This window comes from Musca domestica, unplaced genomic scaffold (assembly GCF_030504385.1).
Source record: "Musca domestica strain aabys unplaced genomic scaffold, Musca_domestica.polishedcontigs.V.1.1 16, whole genome shotgun sequence".
Lineage (NCBI taxonomy): Eukaryota > Metazoa > Arthropoda > Insecta > Diptera > Muscidae > Musca > Musca domestica.
In genome coordinates this window covers 13,603,277-13,627,847 of record NW_026712219.1, presented here as the reverse complement: position 1 = coordinate 13,627,847, position 24,571 = coordinate 13,603,277, and the positions used below count along the sequence as shown (strand labels likewise).

Genomic DNA, 24,571 nt, shown 5'->3' with positions numbered 1-24,571 from the left:
CTATATGTGGGCTATACTAAGGCGTGGACCTGCGTAGACAATTTTCTGTCATATGTTGTGGTAGATCTTTATCTCATTTAGATCTTCAAATACGGAATTTGAAACAACTCCAGTACCGTGGGAGATACGGTTATATGGGGGCTATATGAAAACGTTGACCGACATGACCCATTTACGAACATAACTTACTTTGCTCACTGGCAAAATGAACATGTGTGCAAAATTTTAGCCTTCTAACTCATTTTACTCGAAAGATAGCGTGATTATAACAGACAGAAGGACAATGAGGAGCTACAAACGGAATGTCAAAGTTAATATACCCTCCATGGTAAGGGAGGCTATACAAATTTAATGTCGGAAAGTATAAAAATGGCGCAGTAAAGGAGGGCCTTATTCGACGCCAAAATTTGTCTTTAAAACATTTAATTTATTTCAAAATACAATTGAAAATATACATCTCGTCGACTTTATAACAAGTATCACATTGAAACTTTCGTAATATTAAATAATTAAATTAAAAAATTGACTAGAAACATAACCACATTAACTATGTTGTACTATCCTTTACATTGCTTTGTTCTGCTGCAGGCTTAGGAATACTTTTCTCTTTTGGCAAATCATATGATGATTCGGAATAATATCTCATATATGCCAAGGCCGAAAATAATATAACGCACGTCAGCACTATTTCTTTTTGCAATATTAATAGCTTATTTCTCTCCTGTTCCTTATTGTGGTCATATTTCTCTTTGGCCGTTTGGCGGCGTTGAAACGAATCACCATAATGTTGGCGAGTCCATTCGTCAAAATCATACATTGGTGTATGACCCCTACTGTCCGATACTTTTGATTTGCGGAAACGTGATTTATAGAATTTCGTTGAGGCGTCATCTGGTGTCTCGGCCGTTTCATGGGCTTTCTGGGCATATTGTGGACCAGCTGTGTGAAGAATACCTTCGAATAGAATGATAAATTAAATAACGGTTCGAGCCATGATATATTCCCTGACTACTTACCCTTGTCATACAACTTCCTTAGTCTAAAATTCCCCAGGACCTCATAGGCTTGTGTAATTTCCCGAAATTTTAAAGCTGCCGATTCACTTCCTTGATTTTTATCCGGATGATATTGCATGGACAGACGATAGTAGGCAGCCTTTACTTCCCCCTGCGTGGCTTTTGGTGTTATGCCCAAGACATCATAGTGGGTGGCACGGTTAACAGCACCTGTTGATATGCTCCTTGCATGGTTCACAAGTAAAATATTGCGGAGGAATACAGGACAGAGTGATTTATTTAAGGACATTGTATAACATTGCCCACCAAAAATCCACCAATATCGTTCGTAATAATACAAAGTAGGCAAGCAAATCCACCGCCGTGCCATGTATGAAGCAGAAAACGAAACGAAATTTGCAATAAAGAGCAGAATAAAAACAAAAATGAAAGTATTTGGTAAGGGTTAGCTAGATTGAAAAGCAAACAATATGGTTCAACAGTTCGTATTTGCAGGGAATGGAAGTTATGCCACGTGGCAACACATCATATCTATGTAAAATTGTAAAATTATTGATTTTTTTCTGCAATATTTTTTGAAACTTTCTTTTTTGTCTGCACACTAAATGTTGTACGCCTCGTGTAAAATTAAAATTCGTGCTAGTTCTCAAATATATATATACAGTTTCTTTATACAAATAAATTTTTCTAAATATTTTCTAATTAGACCGTACTTCTTCAAAAAATGCAGCGAATCGTTAGGAAACTGTCAATGGTGAGCGCTACCGTGAGTTGATTTCCATCTTTGTTTTGCCCAAAATGCAAGATCTTGACTTGAATGGCATACTGTTTTCACGTAAGGGGCCACCTGGATCGTGAAATTTAACACATTTAGACGATTTCTTGTGTGGCTAGGATAAAGCTCATGTCTATGCAGACGAGCTCGCTTCAGTTGACGCATTGAAACACAACATTGAAGAATTTATTCGTGAGATGCCGACCGAAATATTGGAAAGGACAAATGGAACATTTGAGGCAAAGTTGAAGTCAATATTTGCCTAAATTAATCTTCAAACATTGAACAATTCAAAAAAATGTTCGTATGGAGCTTAAAAAATCACCCGTTAGAAACACACATGGTACAATAAAAATGTAAGACAGAGCTACCAGCTGATTATAATTTTTTTTCTAAGTGTGCCCGACTTCTGCCAATTTTCTGTATGTATTTATTGTTCTGAAAAATAAAAACAGAATATTTTCAAAATCAATGATTGCAAGACGCGTACAGTGCGAGATGCGCATTAAAGCTATTCGCCAATTTTACCATGGAATTGAAAGCTAGAACTGTTTAGTTCATATTTTTGAAAGAAAATCCAGGAAAATCATTTTAAAAATGAGAAAAAATATAAAAAAAATTAAAACAACTTGTTGCATATAATTTTGAATGAGTGTGACAGGAAGCGGGCATATCCTCAGGGCTGTATTTCTGTAATTTTACGAAGCTTTTCTACCTCCTTATTGTACCATGAAAACACACATGTTTGATCATTGGATGCATACTGTAAACACATTGACACAGCTGCTGGTACAATAAAAACTATTTTTGAATTCAGAATTTTAAATGAAAATTATTCAAATTATTTAAAATTGTTAAAGTGAACGGTTCATAAAAACCGCCGAAAGGCATCGTATAAGAAACATTCAAATATCTACTTATTGTTGAACAAATTTTTTGAGTATTTAACATATCAATGTTCCCAAGCATTGATTCGGAAGTAGAATAGCAAAAAGGAGGTAGAGTAGATTTGTAAAACTACTGAAATACCGCCAGATTTTTATCAGAATTATTTACAATTATTTGCAACAATTTACTCTCATTTCCTTGATACTTTTTGAAATGCGTTTATATTCCCAAAAATGAATAGAAAGCCTTTATTTTATTTCAAAAACATTATTCGATGGTAGAGAATTAACACTTAGGAACATTAATATGTCAAAAAATAAAATAAATGTTTGAGTTTTGCCTTGTTAAGGCGAAGATCATATGTTTTATGATTTAAGTGTTTGTTTTCTCTTTCGAGACGAGCTTAATGATCTGAAATTTGCAGTGAAAAGGAAAGCCAGATAGACACTATCACACACTCACCACTATGCGACGCGTTTCGCCGTTGGTTAAGCGGCTCATCAGGCATATTTGATGTGGATGATGGCTTACAAGGGCCGTTCTCTGGAAAGTAGTATATATTTCGAACTTATTGCAAATTAGCATATGCGAATTATACACTAGAAACTCTCCAGGTTCGACTCAAGTTCTATTGGCAGATCTTTTTCACAGCAACGTTTTGTTTTTGTAGTGATGGATTTTTTGTGAGTGGTGAGTGTGTGATAGTGTCTATCTGGCTTTCCTTTTCACTGCAAATTTCAGATCATTAAGCTCGTCTCGAAAGAGAAAACAAACACTTAAAATAAATGTTTTTTTTTCAAATATAAGTATTATTATTTGTTTTCTTATATGAAGTCATTCGGAGCTTATTATAATTCCCGTTTTTCAACAATTTTTACAAATTAAAATAGTTTTTCATTCAACATTCTCAATTCCAAAAATGGTTTGGTACCTTTTCCTTACCTTTTTATTTTACCACGTGCTTACTTGCAATTTGACGTGTTGCAAGTCCTCCTTATTTATATATTTCACAGTGCAGTGTGAACAACCCTAGGTGAATACCAAAATTTACATCTTGTCAGCTATAGACAACACTGTGTTTGCATTTGGCAAAGGCTCAACTTCGATGCGATAAAAAAACTATTTTTTTACTATTAGATGGAAAAACTCAAACAATTTTTGTTTTCCAAGTGACATTTGGATTACTAAGTGAGATAAACATAATATTCAGGTAAAAAACAAATATAATTTTATTTTACCTTAATACGGTATAATTTGAAATTTAATACCCTTTGCAGCAACACTGAGACGCATCATATTTTTGAATTTTTGCTTGTGGAACTATCAGTCAGTCAAACTGAGAAGAAAAGTGCATTGCATTTGGAGGAACGTTGTTTTGTGAAACAATAGAACAAATACAATTGTTATGAAATCGAAGTCTTGATCAAATCAATAATAATAAATAAAAATGGATCGTTTTGTAACGCGAGCACCCACATGGAAAACTGTGAGCTATGGTAGTGTTGTGGCCCAGGCAAATAATCGAAGCGCCAATTCCAAATATCCTTCCTCGGCGTCTCAACAACTAAAGAAACCTTTACAACAGAAACAATTAGGGGAAAATGGCATCAAACCTAGCCAAGATTTTGCTGGACGTCTTGTGGATATTTTTAAACCCTCAACAGCAAATCACGAAACATTAAATATCAATGGAAACAGCAATGATAGCGGCCTAAGTAGCGCCTCAAGTATATCGCCACCCCAACATCAGATGGAGGAGAATATGTCGAATGTGGTTCACATGAAAACGCCCACGAAGAATAAATGTTTGGGTAAGTTAAGAAAACTTATATTTTTTTCTAATTAAAATAATAGTTTTGATGTAAAATATGTGAAATTATTTAAAATTGGAAATCGCTTTGTTTTGTTTGTGTACTAAATTATGAAAAATGTGTGTACTAAAATACTTGTCTTCCAAATTGGGTGGTTGGCAATTCAACCTTTGTTTTTTTCTCTCTGAGAGATACCTTTACATGTGTGTGCAAGAATGATGTGGATAAGAGAAGAAAATAAATTTGACGTTTATTGACAGTTATCATTAGGAAAAAACGAAGGGGGAAATAAATTATAAACAAGTTTTTTGTTGGTCGTGAAAAACGCACAATAACATTGAAAATTAATCTTGAGAAAAAAGGAATAATTCTCATTACCAATACAGGCAAACTGGGTGACTATGTCGATGGTCGGGAGGAGAAGGAGAATGACACATACATGACCCTCAACCGTACACCTAAATCCACGAAGAAGGCCATTGAAAGCTGCAAAGTAGCTGCTGGTCTCAAAGAAAACACTCCAAGTAAACAGCTACCTCAAACCCCCAAAGTCAATAAACCCATAACCACAACAAAAACAAATACTGAAAAAGTCACTCCCTCTAATAATCCAATGTTAATGGCACGTATTCAAAGGGATCTCAACAGCCCCTCGGCCTCAGTTCGAGTAAGGGCCCTAAAAGCCATAACGTAAGTAGATAATGGTGTTACTTAAAACCCCTAGATGATACAACAACAACTATTTCGTTACAGCTCCCCCACCAAGTCTCCCTATACCCATTTTGATGTTCCCGAAGCTGAGCAAAGTCTGAACTTTTCCGCCGTTCAGGATCCACCTGATATCAAGGAAGTCATGCGAAATGTGGTTGTCTATGTGGAAGTCCGTTCGGGGGAAGACAATCGTTCAGATGGTGTGCGTAAAGTTATTGAAGCGCTGGGCGCTCGTGTTAATCTAAAATTGTTGCGGTAAATGAAAGAGTTTGCAAACTTTTTGGCGCGAAACTTCTAAATAATATATTTTCAACCATTTTTTGTTTCACAGTGATACAACTCATGTCGTCTTCAAAGATGGCCTAATGTCCACATTTAAAAAAGCCCAACAATGGGGCATACCCATAGTTTCCATATTATGGATTGAGGCGTGCAAAACTAAAAATCGTATATGTGATCCCAAAGACTATCCCATATCGAATTTAGATCGTTATGAGAATCCAGAATTGTATACCAAAATGAAGGTAAGTGAAAATGTGATTTTTTATAATTCGATCAAGAAATTTAATTGAGTTGCGTTGTATATTTCAAGGTCATTTGTGTAATTTCCTACACTGGTCTTAGCCTTCGTAGAATATTTATATATCTATTTTGACTCGGGGACATTGAAACCTAAAAATAGAAAAAAATAAAATTAATAGTTTTTGTTACTATAGACAGATATCAACAAACCATTCAACTCAACAAAACTTTGTGGACAAGAAATTTTGAAATTGTTTAGTTGACTAGATCAATTAATGACAGTCGGTTCGATCGTATGTTCATCTTAACGTCGTCAGGTAACTGTGAACGCTGAATACAGTAACTTATAAGCAATTTCATCCAATTAACCAAACCCAAATTTCCTCCAAGTTTCTGTAAACATCTATCGTCAAAAATACAGGGTGAGATAAACAAACTGCAACAGAGTCAAATGACATAATTGTAATTTTTTTAACTTTCATTGAATGAAAGCAAAAAAAGTCGGAAATAGCTTCAAATTTTAGAATAAGTTTAGCTTTGTTCGAATTGATCGCCTTTGGCCTTCAAACGGCCAATGAAACCGTCACACGCTGCCCGAATGTTGCTCTGGGGTTTTTTGGCCCATTTCCGGCGAAGCGCTTGCCTGAGGTGATCGAAACTTGGTATTTTTAAGTGCCAACCTAGCTTCCCAATATACTCCAGACACAATAGGCCAACGGATTGGTATCCGGAGATTTTGGTGACAATTGTGCGCTGGAAATGGAGCGAGGGACCTCACCCATTCTTGCTTGGCGCGTGCTGGGTGCGATGGAGCTGAGTCCTGTTGGAATGTCCAAGGTCTGCGTCCAAATATTTGCGTGCGCAAGGCTTTAATACACGCTCCAGAATATTTTCGCCATAATATTCGGCATTTATTCTGATGCGGAGAGCGACCATCGGCTGCTATGGCGGCACTCACCATCACCATGACCAGCGCTTGAGTTCTGGTGGCCAACCGAAGGTGCACATTTTCAGCTGATCTCTTTGGAAGTAAACACGATAATTTTGTTTTTTTACAAACACTTGTGATTTTCCAGCCAAATATAAGGAAATCACACTATCACGCTTGAATTCCATCACGAATAACTTTATTTCTGGAAAATTCACACCAAAATGCTTTTGTACGCTTGTAAACAATACAATGAGCTGTCACTGGAATAATTTTAACAGATTTCGGTCGAGTGGCTTAGAAATGACAGCAATGTGAAGTTGGTTGCAATTTTTTTTATCTCACCCTGTATAAAGATGTATATCGGACGGTCTGAGTAAGAGTAATTGATGTATTAACAATTAGAGTATGAATGTCATCCTCCGAGTCCACTCCACCCAATGCAGTTGGAGAACGCCGGCTGCCTAGAAATATGGGGTTAATTTTGGTATAACTATGTTCAGAATTTTACAGTCATCTAAATTCATATTGGGACAGAATTGATGAAGATGTGCGAAATCTTTTTTATATACCCCACTTGAAACCGAAGAGTTAGAACCTGATTAAAAAAAATTAAAATGCAACATGTTTTGCTGTTACAACAAAACGATGAACTATAAATACTGTCGGTATTGAAATATCGGGTCAACCAATGTTACATCTAATGTTGGGCTTATTTAGTAAAAGTCTTTTTAATATTTATTTGAAAAATATAGGTTCGTGATAGCCCGGCAGGATTTAAAAAATAATGCCAGCTATCAAAACTATTGAATTGGACAACCATTTATTTAATCTTTGTTTTGGCAACATTTTTCAATTTTTCATGGAATCGTTTCAGGATGCAAATAATTCAAATAGTTCAACTATGGTTTAGGTGTGTTGTAGCTTGGCAGGCTGTCAAAACTATTGAATTGGACAACCATCGTCAACATTTTTGCATATTTGAAAGTTGCAAGTTTCATAAAAAGCCCCAAGATGTAAACAATTCGAATAACTCAACTATGCCTACAAATTCAGGATACTTCTAATATCTCCATACATAGGACCGTGGTACATAATGACAGTACGTTAAAAAACTCGTGATTCAATAATGCTCACAATGTACCTGGTTCTGGTTCATCCATTAAAAATCAAAAAAATTATAATTAAATCGTTAGTCGTAAACCATTTTTGTTACTATGTCCATTTCACTTTGAAGATGTCATATTACCACAATCATTTTGTGTAGGGCATTGTTTGCTATCAATTCCTGCCAGTCATGATTAAAAATGCTGTTCTTCCTCCGGTAAGACAAAAACATTTATCTATTAAATTATAACTTAGATGACATTTACACCAAAATGACGTTTTCGATGAAAGTTAAACGTGACCTTGTACCATGTTAATGACTCTGTCTCAGCAGTATTTAAAAAGCATTTATGTAAATCTTGTTTTTACCCACGTGAAAACACAAAGCAGATCATACAACCGAAAAGTATATATTTTTTTTATAATTTATAATTATAAGATAGAACGCTGTTGTTTTATGTACATAAAATGAGACATTAAAAGTAATCTTATCATAAATTTACTTTGAAATAAAAATGTTCTCGCACATGCGCTAAGCTCCTGATGATTAGGTACTTGTTAAATGTGTCAATCATTTGGTAATGTTTTAATTTTTTAAAAAGGTAAAATTGAAAAAAAATGATTTTAAATAGTTGGTTTAGCGAAAAGTTTTTGATAATTTTTTGAGTTTTGGTAATAATAACATATTGATAAAAATAACGGTTTTTCTTCTTACTCAATTTATTTAGTATAAATCATATTTTTTTCTTTTAAGTGTAGTGATAAGCAAATTTGACATTTTTGAGGACTTAATGAACAATATTTGCTAATATAACCACACATATGAAAAATAGAAAAGATTGGTGATGGATTTACTTAAGCTTCATAATTAGATTCTGAGTGATTGTTATGGACCCATAAATTATATGTTCTTGTTCGGGCTAGCCGGAGATTACATATCAACATGCATGAAGTTTGAGTACATTTTTGAGGACGTCTGGACTGATAACCTACATAACAACCTATACCGATCGATTTCAGATTGAAAATGGTACGGTTTCATGGAATATTTGCAAGAGCCCGAATATGAAATGTCCATTCTAGCAAAATAAATATTGTCTAGTGTGTGTCTTTCGAATCTTTGCAACAAGAAAGAAATAGACCTGTCACTGTACTTGTTAGTTGGGTGCCCATTATATCGACTAAGAAAGAACTCACGTCCTATGCCATGAAACCAATGACTGTTTTGCAATGTTGGAACACTCTGGAAGAATATAACATCTGCATTATGCTTTGTTAGGTTGAACTGGTTCGACGCCGGTCTGTATCAAATGTCTCGAATTTCAAACGATGCTGTGTCATTTTGTCCGGTTCATTCTTTCGTTAAGGTTCACATAAATTCAATGAGATTGAATGTAGGGTCTCGAAGTCTGGGATATAAATCTCGAGCAATTGAATAAGGTTTGAAATGATCAAAACAATTTCATGCCGATTAGTACTCTTTAGCAACTCCACCATAAAATGGGTCAAAGGGTACATTAAATTTGTCACTCCGAAATATGGATGCCTCTAAAGCAGGGCAAGGCAGAGAGCCCCAAAAATTTTTTGTGATTGTATGTGTTTTGAAATAACAAAATATTGCAAGTATTTTTTGCCTCTCTTTACAGAGTGAGAAATAATTTGTTATCTTTAAATTTTCGTTTTAAAAAAACTTCGTTGTTAAAAATTAATATTTTGATCAGAGAATTCGGCGATATATTTGCACAGTAATTTCAATTATGTTTCATTTTAATGTAAAAAAATATATAAGTTGACATTTTTAAAAATTTTATATAATTTTTATTAAAATAAAATTATTAAACACAAATAATAATTTCCGACTTATCATCTAAGTTGATCCTTTAAAAATTAATACCGATTACCACAGGCTGACATACGCAAATAGATGTAGAATTTTATGCTGATCAGAAACGCATATCCTGCGTTGGGTCCTAAAATATTATGTCTATGAATTACAAACAGAATGACAAACATGACATCCTGTTATTTTCCTTAATATTGACTAAGAACGTTTCAGAGAAATCAAGGGATATGAAAATGTCCATTAATTTGGAAGGACAATAAATTTGTCTAACAATATGAAATACATTTCTATTCCTAACATGTTAATTCGTATGCAAATTTTGTCAAATAGAATTCAATTAAAAAAGATACATCTTAAAATATATAATTTTTACAAATTCTGAAATATTTGTTCCGAATATGTAGTAAGATATATTTGTGCTCCAATATTTCTTACGGTGTATTCATAAAAATATCCGACAGCACCTTCCCCAACGACTGCTCGAACAAAACTAAATATTCTCCCTAAACCATTTTGACAGAAAATTCAAAACAATTTATTTTTTACAATTGTGTTGGTGAACACACAGATATCCCAAGGGATACTCTTTGCCTAGTCTTGCTCTAAAGAGTATTTATAATCATGACCTGAGAAGAAGTATATATCAATAGAGATCGCACTGTTGAAGGTAAATCGTTATAATTTTGCGGAGTCATTAATATTATTTCTAGGATGTGTGGCATTAATAACGTATCGGCCCACGCTCAAGGCTAAAGCATACCAAAGCTTAAATCGTGACTTCGTCGTGAAATTACAACACTGTTCCCGCTTGTATTTTTACGCCGAAGTGACGATTAAATTGCTGCTCCACCCTTTAGGTATAGCACGTTTCTTCACCCAATCTCCAATAAAGCCAACAGCAATTTTGGGCTCATCCCAAATATTCAATGTAGCTCTACTTTTTGTTGTAGCCTAATTTTCTATATTAGGAAAATTCAGACCCATTTTTCCACAAAGATTTGATATTTTAGGATTTCTTGGGTAGATTAAGTTCTAAAAAAAATTAATATAGGACAACCTTTTAGTATAGCCCCATATAATGGTACTTTCTAATTTTGGTTTTATTAGCTGCTGTCCCAATTTCGAACCATATCAGTTGACAGTTGATATTTTGGTTTCTTTGTTGCTCCTCGCAATTAATATTCAGTGTTCGTTCACTTTATGGTATAGCCATCATTTAACGTTAACCCCGGATTTTCGGTATTTTGAAGGCTTTGATCCGATAAGCTGAAAATTGATAGAATTTGAAGAAATATTCAATAAGGGTTCACTTTTTAATATAGTTACTGATTTTGAATATTTTAAACGTTCCGGCTCATATTTCCAACCAAATCAGCTTCAAATTGATATTTTCGATTCCTTATGAGTCGGTTGACTCCTTCCAAGAAATAATCGCTATGGGTCCATACATCTATGTTGTTGAAATATTTTATTCTTCGTGATTCTATGCTTCAAAAGACGCAGAGAAAGTACTGCTACATTTCAAACTAATTTAATTTTATTTTAAACAGTCGTTGTGTACTGTGTCTTTTACCGATGCTAAGCTACTGAAAAACTGCGGGTCATTTTTGGCTAGAGACAAATTTACTCCTTCGTCGTCGTCAATCGTCAAGATAGGGAAGGTAAAAACTTCTGGTTTATCTGCCTTTTAAATTCCAAGATCGCCGTCTTAGATAAAATTTCTAAAATGCCACACCATTGACCACTGGAAAGTTGGTGTAATATGTCTTTGAATCACCTGGCCACTACCACCTGACACTGCACACTACACCTGAAATACTCATATGTACTGTCAATAGATCCCATATTTCTGAAACATTGTTTTTTTTTTTTGGTCCCCTTAAGCGAATTGATTTATATACCATTAGATTATACATTGTATGAGCTGCATGATTGCCTGTATGTCAATCAAAAACACCTCTGTCTGCCTGTCTATAACGCCCAATCTCAAATTTCGAACTCAATAAAAATCGATATGTTCATAAATTAAATATAAACAACTACAAGAGATATGACAGAGAATATTTATAAATACAACAGCAGCAACAAGTGAGAGAAATGCAATCGTTCCTACTATTTATACCGGTGGGTCTTTTATACAACAAAAACAACACAAGAAGTAATGTGATAAATTATTTACACTTTCTGATAAAAAAAAGCAACAACAGAAAACGAGATAAAGACACTCAACACAATTTAGTAGCAGCCCAGTATTTGAGAAAAAATTATGAATGTATGCCATATCAAAGGGCAGGGTGGCGTCATTCATGCCGCCATTCATAATAAGTTTACACACGACACAAACAAACCGGTATACCCAACTGATAAAAACATAAATATACGTGCAATTTTAGACAGCTATTTTGCTATGCGTCTGTTTTGTTAGATTTGTGGTCATTATTATCATCATCATCATCGCCACCATCATCATTATCATTTTCGTTGCCCCATCAGCGTTCACAAAATCTAGATTATTTGGATTTTTCTGCATTCTTTGGTTGGTTGATATATATTTTCTTTATAAATTATTAGTTGAAGATGGTCTAGCTAGCTAGTTAGCTGGATGATGCCCATGAGTGGCTTAATGCCGAAATTTATTGCTCTAGCTACTCTGCATTGTCATTGTTAAGGTAGGCACTCTTCACTTGTCGCATAATTATAATTTATGTTTCTTTTTGTTTAATCCCCATTTATACATACTGTATATATTAAATCATTTTTTTTTTTTTTTTTTTTTTTTTTTTTGGTGTATTAATATTTATTATTTTAATTATAACTTTTATATTATAACTTTTAGAGTACCGAAAATATATTAGTGGAATTTGTAATATTAGCTGCTTCTTTTTTTCTATTTCATTTATAATTTATAGCGATAAGTTTGTAGTTTCTTATCATAGAAATTTCAAGTGTTAGAACGATTTGTATAGAATATTTTTGTATAGTTCGATTAATGGGAATATGCCTTTGTGTGTATGTGTGGGAAACACCCATTAACACAAGTAATAAATGATTGTTTTTTTATTATTAGTTTTGTCATCGAATTATAAATTTTTATAGTTAGGTGATCCACATTGAGATTAGAATTAAAAATCTATTGCCATGTTGTTCCATGATGTTACCAAATTGGATATACAGGGTGTAGAGAATTCATGCACTGAAAGTGGGAAATTTCACAGGTCTTTAATTCATCCATATCCTAACAGGCTGAAATAGTCTAAGCCTGTCAATGAATTTTGAAGTTAGACTTCTTATTCATAATCTATAGCTTACTTAGGGAGAATGAGAAATGTGTTATAGAGGGTAATTTCTGTTAGGTAGATCTAAGTATAGTATATAGTAGTGTGGCAATGGTATATAGTAGGAGTATATAGTAGGAGTTCATCAACTCCTATTTACTCTAAGCACATTAGGGATTAAAATTTGTAGTTTCAACTATTAGAAGTAATAAACTGCGAGTGTCTTGCAATTGGCGTGGGAGCAATATTAGCTATGTCGGATTTTATGACGACGTAGCGATGGAAAAGGCTGAGCAACTATTATTCCTTTGTCAAAGACCTTGAAGAACTGGGAATTTTGTGCTAGATTAAGTGACATTTAACCCTTTTATCTGGTCATGTAAATTAGGGAAACATTTTCCATAAAATCCAAAGTCTTTTCTAAACTGCATATCTGATCACAAAACCTGTGGTAATGAAGTTAGGAAAAAAGGCATTGCAAAATCTGTGACATTTACCCGTTTTATCTGATCACGTAAATTAGGGAAACATTATCCATAAAATCGTAAGTCTTTTCTCAACTGCATATCTGATCAGATAACCAGTGGTACTGAAGTTAGGAAAAAAGGCATTGCAACATGAGGTTGCCGAAAACCACTTAGGTATTGCGTGCTCAACCCATGTAAGGTGTTCGTTTAAAATAACAAGTGATATATAAGAGCTATAGGTGCAATGATGCCACCAGGCCTTAAACCGCACCAAACGGTGACTTTTTCCGGATGCGTTGGTAGCTTTGTAAAGCACGAAACGTGAGTGAACTGTTTAAACCAGTGTTGCTAAAAAAGACAATGGCTATCGAGGGTCTTCTGTCCACAAGAGAAATGCCGAAAGTCTTTTATAAACAGGAGACCTATCGAAAATCTTCTGCCCACAGGAGGCTTGTAGCACGGCTTCTCTCTAGACACCTGTAGAAGTTCGGTTGTCCACAGGAGACCTATTTTCTGGTCTTTTGGGAGAAAAACAACTGGTCTTATGCAAGACCTCCAGGCTTCCTTTGAAAAGACCTTCCTGGACTTCCAAAAAATACTTTTAGTTTTCTAATAGAACCCCTTCTGGTTTTCTTATGGAAAAACCCTGTAGTCTTCTCTTGAGACCTTCTGGTCTACAACGGGAACCCTTCTCGCTTTCGATGGGAGTTATAGTGCGAAACAACCACTCCAAATCTCCCGAATCGGATTTCGTCCAATGAGACCTAGGGTCTAAACCCGATATTTCGCACATTTATGATATCATATAAATACCCTCTGTAGTCATATGGCTCAGTGTATAAAAATGGGTGTAGAAGTAGAGATTGTCATTGTTGAGTAAGGCTAGTCGGCATTGAATTTTTATCATAGTCTTGCGAACATTTAAAGTTTTTGGCTACTTGGTTTTGGTTTCGTCTCCGAAAAAAGGTGATAGCTTAAAACCACCCAATGTGGGTGTTTCGTCAAAAAGCATTAGATAGTGGCACAGCAAATGGGGTTTCTTCTAAAATATCGCTTCGTCAAAATCCCTACTTCTCCATATGAACATTCGGGCGGAACGTGGTTGTACGTTTCTTTTAGAAAAAATTGGTCATAAAACTATCAAGACACTATCGATTAATTTTTGTCAATTTCTCTTAAATCTTGGTTCAGAAATGTTGCACCTGTTATGAATATTGATGCAGCCCTTTGAACTCTGTTCAAATTTCGGCTTTACCGAAATCAGCGTTGTAATGACTGGCCCCTGATGTGTAACATTAATGGCCAACAATTGGGAGGACAGCAATATCAAAGGAAAAAAACATCAACTGATTGGAAGCATGCTATTTGTAAAATCATCTTCTACACTTTGCTTCTTTATATCTTTTGAAGATGAACACATTGAAGATTTGTTATTAATTAGAACGACTACCTGTCTACCAGTTACTTTGCCAAAGGAAAGGCCAAATAATTCTTCTTTGTGACCGATTTCCTTATAGAACTCTCTGTCCCATTTTGGAATATGTAAGACCGACCCTCATAGTCTCCTCTGCCATTTAAATGCTTCTTTAAAGTTATTTTACGCTTCGTTTTCCCATTTAGACTAACAAATTTTGATACCACCCCAATAAGAATAAGAATTCAATTGGCTTTGGTTTTTAAATACATTTCTAAAATAGATTTTAAAAATCTATTTCAATTTTATTCTCTTTTTTATTTATTGTAATTATTTTTTTTTTTATTTTATTTTTTTTTTTTTTGCTTGTTTGTTTTTTTGTGATCCTTTTATATAATAGTCTTAATCATCATCATTATATACAATTTGAATTACAAATCTCGTTCTTACATTAGTTATCTGTTATAGCCTTAAAATAATAAAATAATTACATAGAGAAAAAACACGTATCTTAAAAAAAGCTATTTTATACTGCTGGCAAACAGTTAATCTATTGAGAGTTAAGCAATGTAGTAAAATAAAGCTATAAAAACAAATTCTAAAAACATTATTTTTTCTTTGCATTTCTCTGTGAAACTATGGAAGTTGTGATAATTATTTAAGTACGCGCATTCATTGTAAACTATTGTTGGGGCTTTTCTCCTTTTAAAAAATATAAAAAAAATTGTGCTTAAAGTTGGAATCTTAGATTTCAGGTGGTAAAATATGTACAGTTTTATAATTCGTTATTAAAAATTGTTTTGTTTAAAATGAAATTTGTATTTTAACAACGAATTTGTTAAAGAAGATCTAAGAGATATATAGGGTTTTAAGCTTTAAAATAGCCATGCTTGTTGGGCACTTTTCATTATAGAGGAATGTGTTTTCTAAAAACAAACGGATTTACATTCTTCACATACTATTTTTTTTTTTTTTTTTTTTTTTTTTGTATTTTTTTATAAATATTTTTCGTTTTTTTTTTTTTTCTCATTTTCATCAAATACATTTTATGGTCTATATTTAAATAAAATTAAAAAGATAAATAGTTATAGCATAAAGTTCTTGCACTATTTGCACGAAAAGTTTCAAAAGGCAAAACTTTTCTAGGAATTGTTGCTAATAAGCCATTGACAGCTGCAATAGCCTGTTTCACACTGATTTGCACAAATTCACAACAACGATTATAACAATAGAAACAACAATAGTTGTAACAGTAGCAGCAGTAGAGACATCACGATAGTGTAACTTCCAAACACATCATAATCAGGAAACCTGCAATGGTACCCCATGTGGCAATGCTGCCATTACCGCTGGCATGAGCCTCTGGCAAGATATCATCAGCCACAATATAGATCATGGCTCCGGCAGCAAACGACAAGGCATAGGGTAAAATCAAATTGGCAAAGGTCACGGCCACAGCTCCCAAAATACCAAAGATGGGTTCCACCATACCCGACAGTTGGCCATACCACAAGGCACGCAATACACTAAAACCGGCAGCATGTAAGGGCAGACTTACAGCCAAACCTTCGGGGAAATTTTGTATACCAATGCCAATGGCCAGATTACGGGCAGCTTCAAATGTCGAGGCATTGTTTTGTCCAACAGCTCCAAAACTCACACCCACTGCCAAGCCCTCGGGGATATTGTGCACCGTAATGGCCACAACCAAAAGCATAATACGTTTCCATTGTGCCCCAGATTCTTGGGCAGCCTTTTCAGCTTCGGTGACATATGTGGTGTTGGTACGTTCAATATCAACGCTAGCCTTCTTGCGGCGCCTTGGTTCCGAATGACTGTGCTGTACACTCAGACAATCCGAAAAACTATCCATACTCTTGGCTGCCTCCATGCCACTACCATGGTGACCATTCTTCTTATCATCGATGGCAATATCGGCCTTATCCTTAGTTTGGGTCATTTGTAACATCATATCGTTGGAATTCAATCCCAAATAGGACATTAATTTATCACAACCATACACGAAAATGGCACCTAATAGGAAACCACCTGATACCGGTAGGAAAGCATAAATGCCATATAAATTTGAGGTTTCAGCCATTTCAATGGCCGGTTTTAGTAGGGACCAGAAAGATGCTGCCACCATAACGCCGGCTGCAAAGCCCAGCGCAGCATCTAAAGATTTGCGTTGATTACCGCGTACAAAGACCACACATGATGCACCCAAAGCGGTTAGACCCCATGTTAGGAGGGTACCCAAGAGGGCTTGCGTTACTGGACCGTAATTGGGTAACATTTTGTAAAATTACTACGGGTTGGGGGCTGGAAAAAGAAAGAGAAAATAATTTCATTAGTTTTTTATTTTTGTAATTTTCGATTTTTTTTTGTATTTCTTTCTATTCAAATATCATACAATCTAATTTTCTGTTTACTAAGCATGCTTTCATATTGACTTTTTTATAATAAATATTTCAAATACACCTTGGTTTTTTAGTTATAAATCTTTGAAGAGAAATCAATTTCAAGGCCAAATCGATGCAAGCGAGTAGAGCTAGACATTGAAAACATGTTAAGTTTGTTCTAGTTTCTATTTGGCTTGCGTTCATTTTTATATTTCATTTGTATCAAGCTTGTAAAACACAAAGAAGAATTATAACCAAAACTCTTATAGGAGACAACAAGCATTAGTCTTCTATGACCAAAAGAAGTCCTCAGTAGAACACGAAGAGAGTTATTTTATAAGGAGAAGACTCATATTAAAACCCTTTGTAAATATTGCATCTAAAAACGTTCGAACAGAAGGAGGCAATAATTCCTCTAGAAAAAAGAAAACCTATAGCTTTTGATGAGAGAATGATTTTTGAAAAATGTGTCCCATGTATCTGCGAGTTTCAAATCAATTTATTAAACAAATTGAGATACCCCCTTCCATAATATTATTTTAGTACACATAATGCCCTAATTATTATTTAATTTCCTAATTAAATAATTAAGTTAAAATGTTTAGTATTGTAATTTTGTAAATTGATAATTGTATTGCTTTCCGGAAAATTGCATGTCATTAATATGACACATAAAGTATGCTAAGTAGGCAACATGTGCAAATTACATTCTGGGGGCTTTTTTCGCACAACTCGAAAATTCTCTTACATTCAAATAATTATTAACGTCGCGACTATAACCAGTTGTGTGGTGTTGGAATATTAGAAATATGTTTAAAATTTTACAAAGCATGCGATGTGTTGAATATGAATAGCTCTTCGAAAAAGTTAGGAAAATTTCGGAAAATATTAAGAACTTGTATTGAATGGCATCCAATCTGTTAAATATTCAGACCAGAGTTTGAGCACCTCGAAGCGGTGGATATGTGGAGAATATTAAGAACTTCTATTCTGGTTCTGTAGAGCTAAACCGATCGAGTAACAAGTAGATCTCAGTTTCCGAATAAAAAGTTTTCTTATTCATAAATTCCACATTTTTTCAGAACTGTTGATGTTGTTTCCAGGGTGATTAATTTTAAAATTAAACGTTCATTCATATCAGGCCAAACCGAGCCTATTTGAACTAATATATAGTGGATTAAAAACATTCCCCAAAGCAATTCCTCTTCTATTACCTGTTTATTTTATAATTTCTCGTTTTCATCCTCAAGGATGAAAATATGAAATCGAAAGGTCTTTTCCTCCTCTCAAGAATGAACATAATGCATCGAAAAGTATCCGAGGAAGAGGCTTTCCAAAAAAAAGGCAACAGTGTATCCATTAGCCTATTCTGCTAGTAATAATGGCCAAATATTATCACCAACTTAGCCTGAGGGATTTCATTCTTTGGTTGGTAAGAAATTGGCTAAGAGGTGACATCTCGACCCTGAATTTGAGATTGGCTACATCTAGACCCTGGATGCTTGCACTGTATTTGTGCAATAAATGCCAAAATCATAGATATATGGAGGAATAGGCAACGGAACGCGATGTTCGAATTGAATTTCACCGACGTAGCCACGTAAATTTTTGGATATTTTAGGGCAACTTTTGAAAATCTCATTTCCTCAAAAATATTCTTCGAATATTATAAAGTTTTCTCGTTTGAGATAAGTGACAATTCAATACTTATATCTTCCTGTGTCAATGCAAAAATATTCAAAGAATAAGTATTCATTTTATATATTTTGTTTATTTGAAATTCAGATATTTTGATATTTTTTTGATATTTTTATTTTATTTTATGATATTTTTCACATTAAAGCGAAGGAGTTCAATTCAATCTCAATTCTTCCCCATAATATATGAAGTTCTAATAGATGGCATAGGCAAGTGATTTAGAAAAAATTGAATATTTAAGTCGAAAATTACCAACTTCACTGTTCTGATAATATTTCAATTTCACTTCATTTATTTTACCCCAAAGCCCCCTTTTACAACCAGACTTGGTTATCATCATTTCCTCCGACTGTATATTGCTGCTCTTGGAATTGCCAAGAAGATTATGAAATACGCAATAAAATTGACATCACGAATTCAAACATAATGGAAATGATGAAGAGGGTGATATACAACAAACAGCTGAATTCATTAAAATTCTATGCTTGGTTTAAAAAATATATATATAAAGAGAGGGGAGCGGGGAAAATATGGGAGGCAATTGTGTGTTGCGGCTAAAACCAATTGCCATCTTGCATGGAGATTACTGATGGTAGGAAGGAAATCCATAGAACAAACTAAGCCCAACAATGAACAAGTGCAACAATCTGCGACCATGAAAGGAAAACATTCTATTAACACTGTTGTCGTTATTGTTTCCCCCTTTCATTTAAACCCTACTATTTTTGAATGTCAGTATTAAGACGTAGGTAGGTACGTGTACTTTTTCAATATGAAATATTATAATTACCTTGGTGTTGTTGTGAGCAATGGCAATGAATTTAAGAGATATTTTAAAGTTTCTGGTGGTGGATTGGTATAAAACGAACTGCCACGTTCCTCCTTCTTCTACTTCGCCTTAGTTCAATACTTCCCCAGTTTAAGCAGAACCAGCAGCAAGTAATGAATGATCTCAGCAGACGATGGCTGGCGGCGTATGTAAATTGAACAAAACAAATACACACACGAGCGTTACATTCACACAAAAATGTTTTGTTTTGCTATCGCCGTCGTCGTGGAATACTAAATTCAGAACAATAAAAACAGATATTGGTGGAAAATGCACACTACTGGTCCAGTGACTGTTCAATTTTGTTTTTTTTTTATTCTTCGTTGTCACTCTTCTGAAAACATCTGTTGGATAAATGTTGATGACCCGCTTAAAATGCTTGTGGTATTATTTTGATGATTCTTGATTTTTTGTTTATATAGGTGTTGTTGCCGGGGTACACATCGGTAGTTGGTATTTTGTTTGGTTGGTTGACGTTTTAATAATTTTTATTTACGGAACGGCAAACACCTTTCTCCCAATTAATTTCACTTGTTTTACTTCGTGTTTCTCTTTTGATATTTTATTTTATACTCTTGTTTTTTTGTTTCAGTAGGTATATTTATATTTATTTTACTTTTATTACACTTGCTGCATCTTCACTTTAGCGATTGTCGTCATCAAAGATGATGCTCTAAGGGGGAAAAGCCGTCGGTTTGGTTACTTCAGGGCAATGTATATAAAAAGAAGCGTTTCTCAATTGAGGAATGAAGATGACGAACAAAACGCCACACAACAGAATTAAAACAAAATGTCAGAATTATTGCCCGCACACAAACGACAAGAGGTTGCTCCAACCAACTACTACTCCGCACACAAGTAAAACGACGACTAATGACTTGGATTGCCACTACTGCTGTCAGAATTACATTTGTGCTTGGCCAGCTCTTTTATACATTTTTCACATTTGTATTTCTTTTGGTATGTGCTCTATGCTATGCCACCTCCCTCCCAGCCCCTGCCTGTGCTCCGCGTATAAAAACTCTATTTCCCGGGCCCACAATCTCATAGTAACTTCTTATCAACAACGAAAAACTCGTCATAATCATCGGATTGCTGGCTGTTTGCTTTCTTTCTTTTTGGCATTCTATATGTCGCTCTCTCTCTCCCGCTCTTTTACTCTCTTTTGATGGGGAGATTCATGCTCCCTCCCATGTGTACTTGGGCTTTGTTTGTATCGTTGTTGTTTTTGTATGTGCAAAAGAGATTGCTACTTTTTTGTTCGTTCTGTCTTCAGTGTTGTATTTGCTAAACGGAGTGGGGATTTAGACGGTTAATTTTGAATGTTTACTTTGAAAATATTTATATCGTATTTGTTGATGCCAGTCACTTTAGTATTATTATTAAAATTTATTGTTATTTTGATAAAAAAAAAAAAACAGCAACATGTCCGCCGGAATGCCCTCTGCTCGTCGTGACATTTCTCGCCTGAAAAAATCATTTGTTTTTGTTTCATAATCGCATTTTTGTTAATCTTTTTTTACATGTTCATTTCTTACATTGCCTTTCTTTTTGTCATATCTGCTGCCAAGATTTGAAATTGATACAGTCAAATGTGGTTATAATGAGTAGTTTTGAATGAAATACTTTCACCTTTATCTTTGGGGGTTTTCAATAATTGTACTTCAGGTTATAAGGATAAAATTTGTGGATTCGGTGGGAAAACTCAGAGAATTTCATTTAATCAAAACATATATAAGATAAAGTTAATAAAGTACAGATTATATGTCGTTATTTCCGATAGATATTAAAGACTATTGGAATTTTTATACACCACTAATATATATATATTAATCTGAGCATGTATGTCCGACTGTGAAAATCACTTTAGCTTTCGAAATTTTTTTTTAGGTCAGTAGAGTTGGGTCGCTATTTACGGTATCGCCCTATTAAAGTTTATTTTGGGTTTAGGTTTTAGCATTATATTTTAACCGAAATGTCTGTTTCCAGCGGCCAGAAAACATCCTTTTAATAATAGCACCTCCCAATATTCGATATTTGGATGGATTTTAGACACATTTTTCAACACAATTTTTCCTATGTTGGTATTAATAATTCGCAGTATATACACTTTTCTACACTCATCCAGGTTTTCGTGTCGGCCCCATAAAATGGCACCTCCCGACAATAGGTCTTTTCTTGATTTGTTAAACAGACAGTAATTTTTTTATACAGGTCTTTGTTTCCGTGAACCCACCATATAGGGGGGGCCCTATAATGGAAACTACATATATTTGGAATTTTGATGATTGACGACTCAGTTTTTAATATAATTATTTAAAACTCGATATTTGTCGTTCGTAATTTGTAGTTCGTTCGTAATTGTTTATATAGGTTCAGGTTTCCCCATAGCCTTTACGAGAGGTACTTTACATCAATCTACATATTCTGATTATGTAACGATAACCATAAAATATGTAACGGCGGCTAACAATTGTTACGGAAACTCGTCTGTTAATACAAAAGCTCAGTGAAATACAGTGATTCGAGAGAGAAATTTTGACAGTTTTTTTTTGCTGAAAGTTTGCAAATTCTTGCCGAACAAATGTAATCGTGCAGGAAAAGTATTCTGACCGACCCAATAGCATAACAAACAATTTATCCACTTTTAAAATCTCATTGTTAGAATGTATATTCATAAATCCATTCTATAGACACAAATTAATCTTATCGGCTACTGGCATTGAGCGTCTGCCTTCTTACGATCGGCAGGACAGACAGGACAGACAGCATCGTCCAGGTCCTCATATTCTAGGTACTACGTTTTTTTAATGGGAATAGTATCAGTCTTTGTAACCTTGTTCACCTGTACTGATTACACACAATCATCGCTTAACTCTGTTAGATATTATTTTTTGCTTTAGTAGTGACTGCTTGGTGTAGTTTTACGCGTTACTTAAATAAACAAATGCGAATCGCAATGTTAAAACAAAAATAACGATTATTTGGGCACGTAGTGCCTAAACAAATATGTCAAATGTCTGATGTGTATATCTACGCTACGCTTTTAGGTGCACTCTTCTCCGGCCCGGCAAGGTTAAGGATGATGAACTAATTGAGCTTGGGGCGAGACCTAAAAGAAAAGATGCTGGCATCTCTTTTGTGGGTGGTTAATAGAAAAATTATAAGTAATATTGCGCCAAAAAAATCAAAACTTTATTTTTAGTCAATAAATGGGACATTCCACTTAGAAAATTTATATTTGGCAATAGAACATTTGGTATCAAATTTTAGGTGTGTCTGGTTACCCTAAAGTTTGTAACAATTGTTACAAATTGTTACTGGAAGTCGTCTGTTAACCCAAAAGTTCTGCAAAAGAGAGCGGTTGGAGAGAGAAATTTTGACAGTTCTTTCAGTGAGAGTTTGCAAATTCTTGCTGGAAAAATTTCTTCTTGCAATCACTTGCAACTCTTCTTCTTCTCATTCATCGACATTCAATCAGATGTTTTCTATTGTTTGTTTATTTCTTTTTGTGCTTTCAATTTGAAAATATTTTTTTGGAATTAGCAAGACTAATAGTTTTTGGAGAACAACTTTACAAAATGTGAAAAACGTAAATGTTAATATGCAATAAGAAAATAAACGACTATTTCCAACATTTTTATTTAAAAAACTTGTAAAATTAGTATTGCTTCCTTTGTTTTAATTCTCCTTATGGGGGACAAATTGGTTTGTTTTGACAAATCAGCTGATTAGTTGCAAGCTTCTGCAGGAATACCGTCTGTTTACTTTTCGCATTTTCCTTGCAATAGAGAATAAAACTACCTTACTCTCTCAGAAAGAAGTTACTGGACAATTCCTGCTGGAAAAGTAACCAGACACACCTTTTATTTGATAAAGATTTCTTAAAAATTTCCTTTCATGGGAAAGTTTTGGAATAATCGTTTATAGTTTTTGATATATTTATATATTTTATAAACATTTAAACAAATTCTAATTTTCATCACGTTTTTGCTTCTAAAAATAAAACACATTTGTATAATGCCTGATAGTGTCAAAAATCCACCCTTCACCCAATCTCTAACGTTATGCTAAAACTTGTGTTTATGTTTAGATGTTTAGATTCTTCTTGTTCTTTAAACACCACGTCAGTTCTATTAATGTCAACAAAGACAAATTTATTTAATACAATGGTATTAATAAAAATCGTGATATTGAAATTTTAATTGTTCTTAACTAAAGACCGAGTGTTGATGCGTTCTGTATTTATAAACAGATATATTTGGTCAAAGAGCGTTTCAAATAGGAGTTTTTATTTTGGCACAGTCAGTCAGTGGAGAGCCTCCTTAACAATAATTTTAGAATTTTTTGAATTCCAGATGTAACTTATCAGTCATGATTATTTTTAGGTTCATTTTCATACATTTCAAGGACCCAATCAGCAAAGACACAATAATGTCGTCTCATTTTGAATCAAATCCTGCAATGGCCGGTAATGAGAACATTTTTGAGCTTAGTGAGAGAGGGGGGAGGGGGATCGTTCCATTAAGAATGTCAACGACGTATCCAAAATTGTTTTGTTGAAACAACTAGAATCCAGCGAAATTAAATGAAAGTTGTCCTGGTTTATTGGATTGAGTTCTGAAGATGTCATAAAACAGTGTTCAGTTAATTGCACAGCCAAACCTACCCAACTCACTCCAGAAGATATCTGGCTACAGCCCATTAAATTAGCCGAATTTTTAAACCTGGAGCTGAAACCAGATTAGCAGAACGCAAACACTTGCATGTACTACTGTTACAACAACAACAACAGCCAGTGCCCAACCCAAGTTTGGATGATGTTACCATGCCAATTGTTGGCATTTGAAGCCAAAGGTGAAAACGCATACCAAAAGTTGGGTGA

At 34.3% G+C, this 24,571-nt stretch overlaps 3 protein-coding genes and 1 long non-coding RNA gene across 4 annotated transcripts in view; 1 reads left to right on the top strand and 3 right to left on the bottom strand.

Moving 5' to 3' along the window:
• Positions 1-406: 406 nt before the first annotated feature.
• On the bottom strand, positions 407-1,431 carry LOC101899527 (dnaJ homolog subfamily C member 30, mitochondrial). Its single transcript, XM_005181461.4, has 2 exons — positions 1,017-1,431; positions 407-954 (listed from the first exon to the last, which is right to left on the bottom strand). The coding sequence occupies exons 1-2, from the start codon at positions 1,384-1,386 to the stop codon at positions 548-550; spliced, it is 777 nt and encodes a 258-aa protein (XP_005181518.2). The 5' UTR covers positions 1,387-1,431; the 3' UTR covers positions 407-547.
• Positions 1,432-3,745: 2,314 nt separating this feature from the next.
• The window catches only part of LOC101900025 (mucin-2), a 30,684-nt gene continuing 9,858 nt past the window's right edge, over positions 3,746-24,571 (top strand). The window contains exons 1-5 of the mRNA XM_005181463.4: positions 3,746-3,889; positions 3,957-4,490; positions 4,877-5,180; positions 5,244-5,456; positions 5,533-5,725. Coding sequence (XP_005181520.1) covers positions 4,127-4,490; positions 4,877-5,180; positions 5,244-5,456; positions 5,533-5,725 — 1,074 coding nt within the window. The 5' untranslated portion in view covers positions 3,746-3,889; positions 3,957-4,126. The remainder of the gene's footprint in view (positions 3,890-3,956; positions 4,491-4,876; positions 5,181-5,243; positions 5,457-5,532; positions 5,726-24,571) is intronic.
• On the bottom strand, positions 10,585-11,166 carry LOC131801410 (uncharacterized). Its single transcript, XR_009341821.1, has 2 exons — positions 10,928-11,166; positions 10,585-10,867 (listed from the first exon to the last, which is right to left on the bottom strand). It is a non-coding gene; the product is annotated as an uncharacterized LOC131801410 (long non-coding RNA).
• On the bottom strand, positions 15,012-20,681 carry LOC101899354 (zinc transporter ZIP11). Its single transcript, XM_005181460.4, has 2 exons — positions 19,648-20,681; positions 15,012-17,079 (listed from the first exon to the last, which is right to left on the bottom strand). Exon 2 carries the CDS (start codon positions 17,051-17,053, stop codon positions 16,028-16,030), a length of 1,026 nt encoding a protein of 341 aa, XP_005181517.1. The 5' UTR covers positions 17,054-17,079; positions 19,648-20,681; the 3' UTR covers positions 15,012-16,027.

Coding starts and splice junctions, on each gene's coding strand:
- LOC101899354 (XM_005181460.4), bottom strand. CDS start 17,053: ATGTTACCCAATTACGGTCCAGTAACGCAAGCCCTCTTGGGTACCCTC.
- LOC101899527 (XM_005181461.4), bottom strand. CDS start 1,386: ATGGCACGGCGGTGGATTTGCTTGCCTACTTTGTATTATTACGAACGA. Junction 955..1,016: donor AAGGAAGTTGTATGACAAGG/GTAAGTAGTCAG, acceptor TTCTATTCGAAG/GTATTCTTCACACAGCTGGT.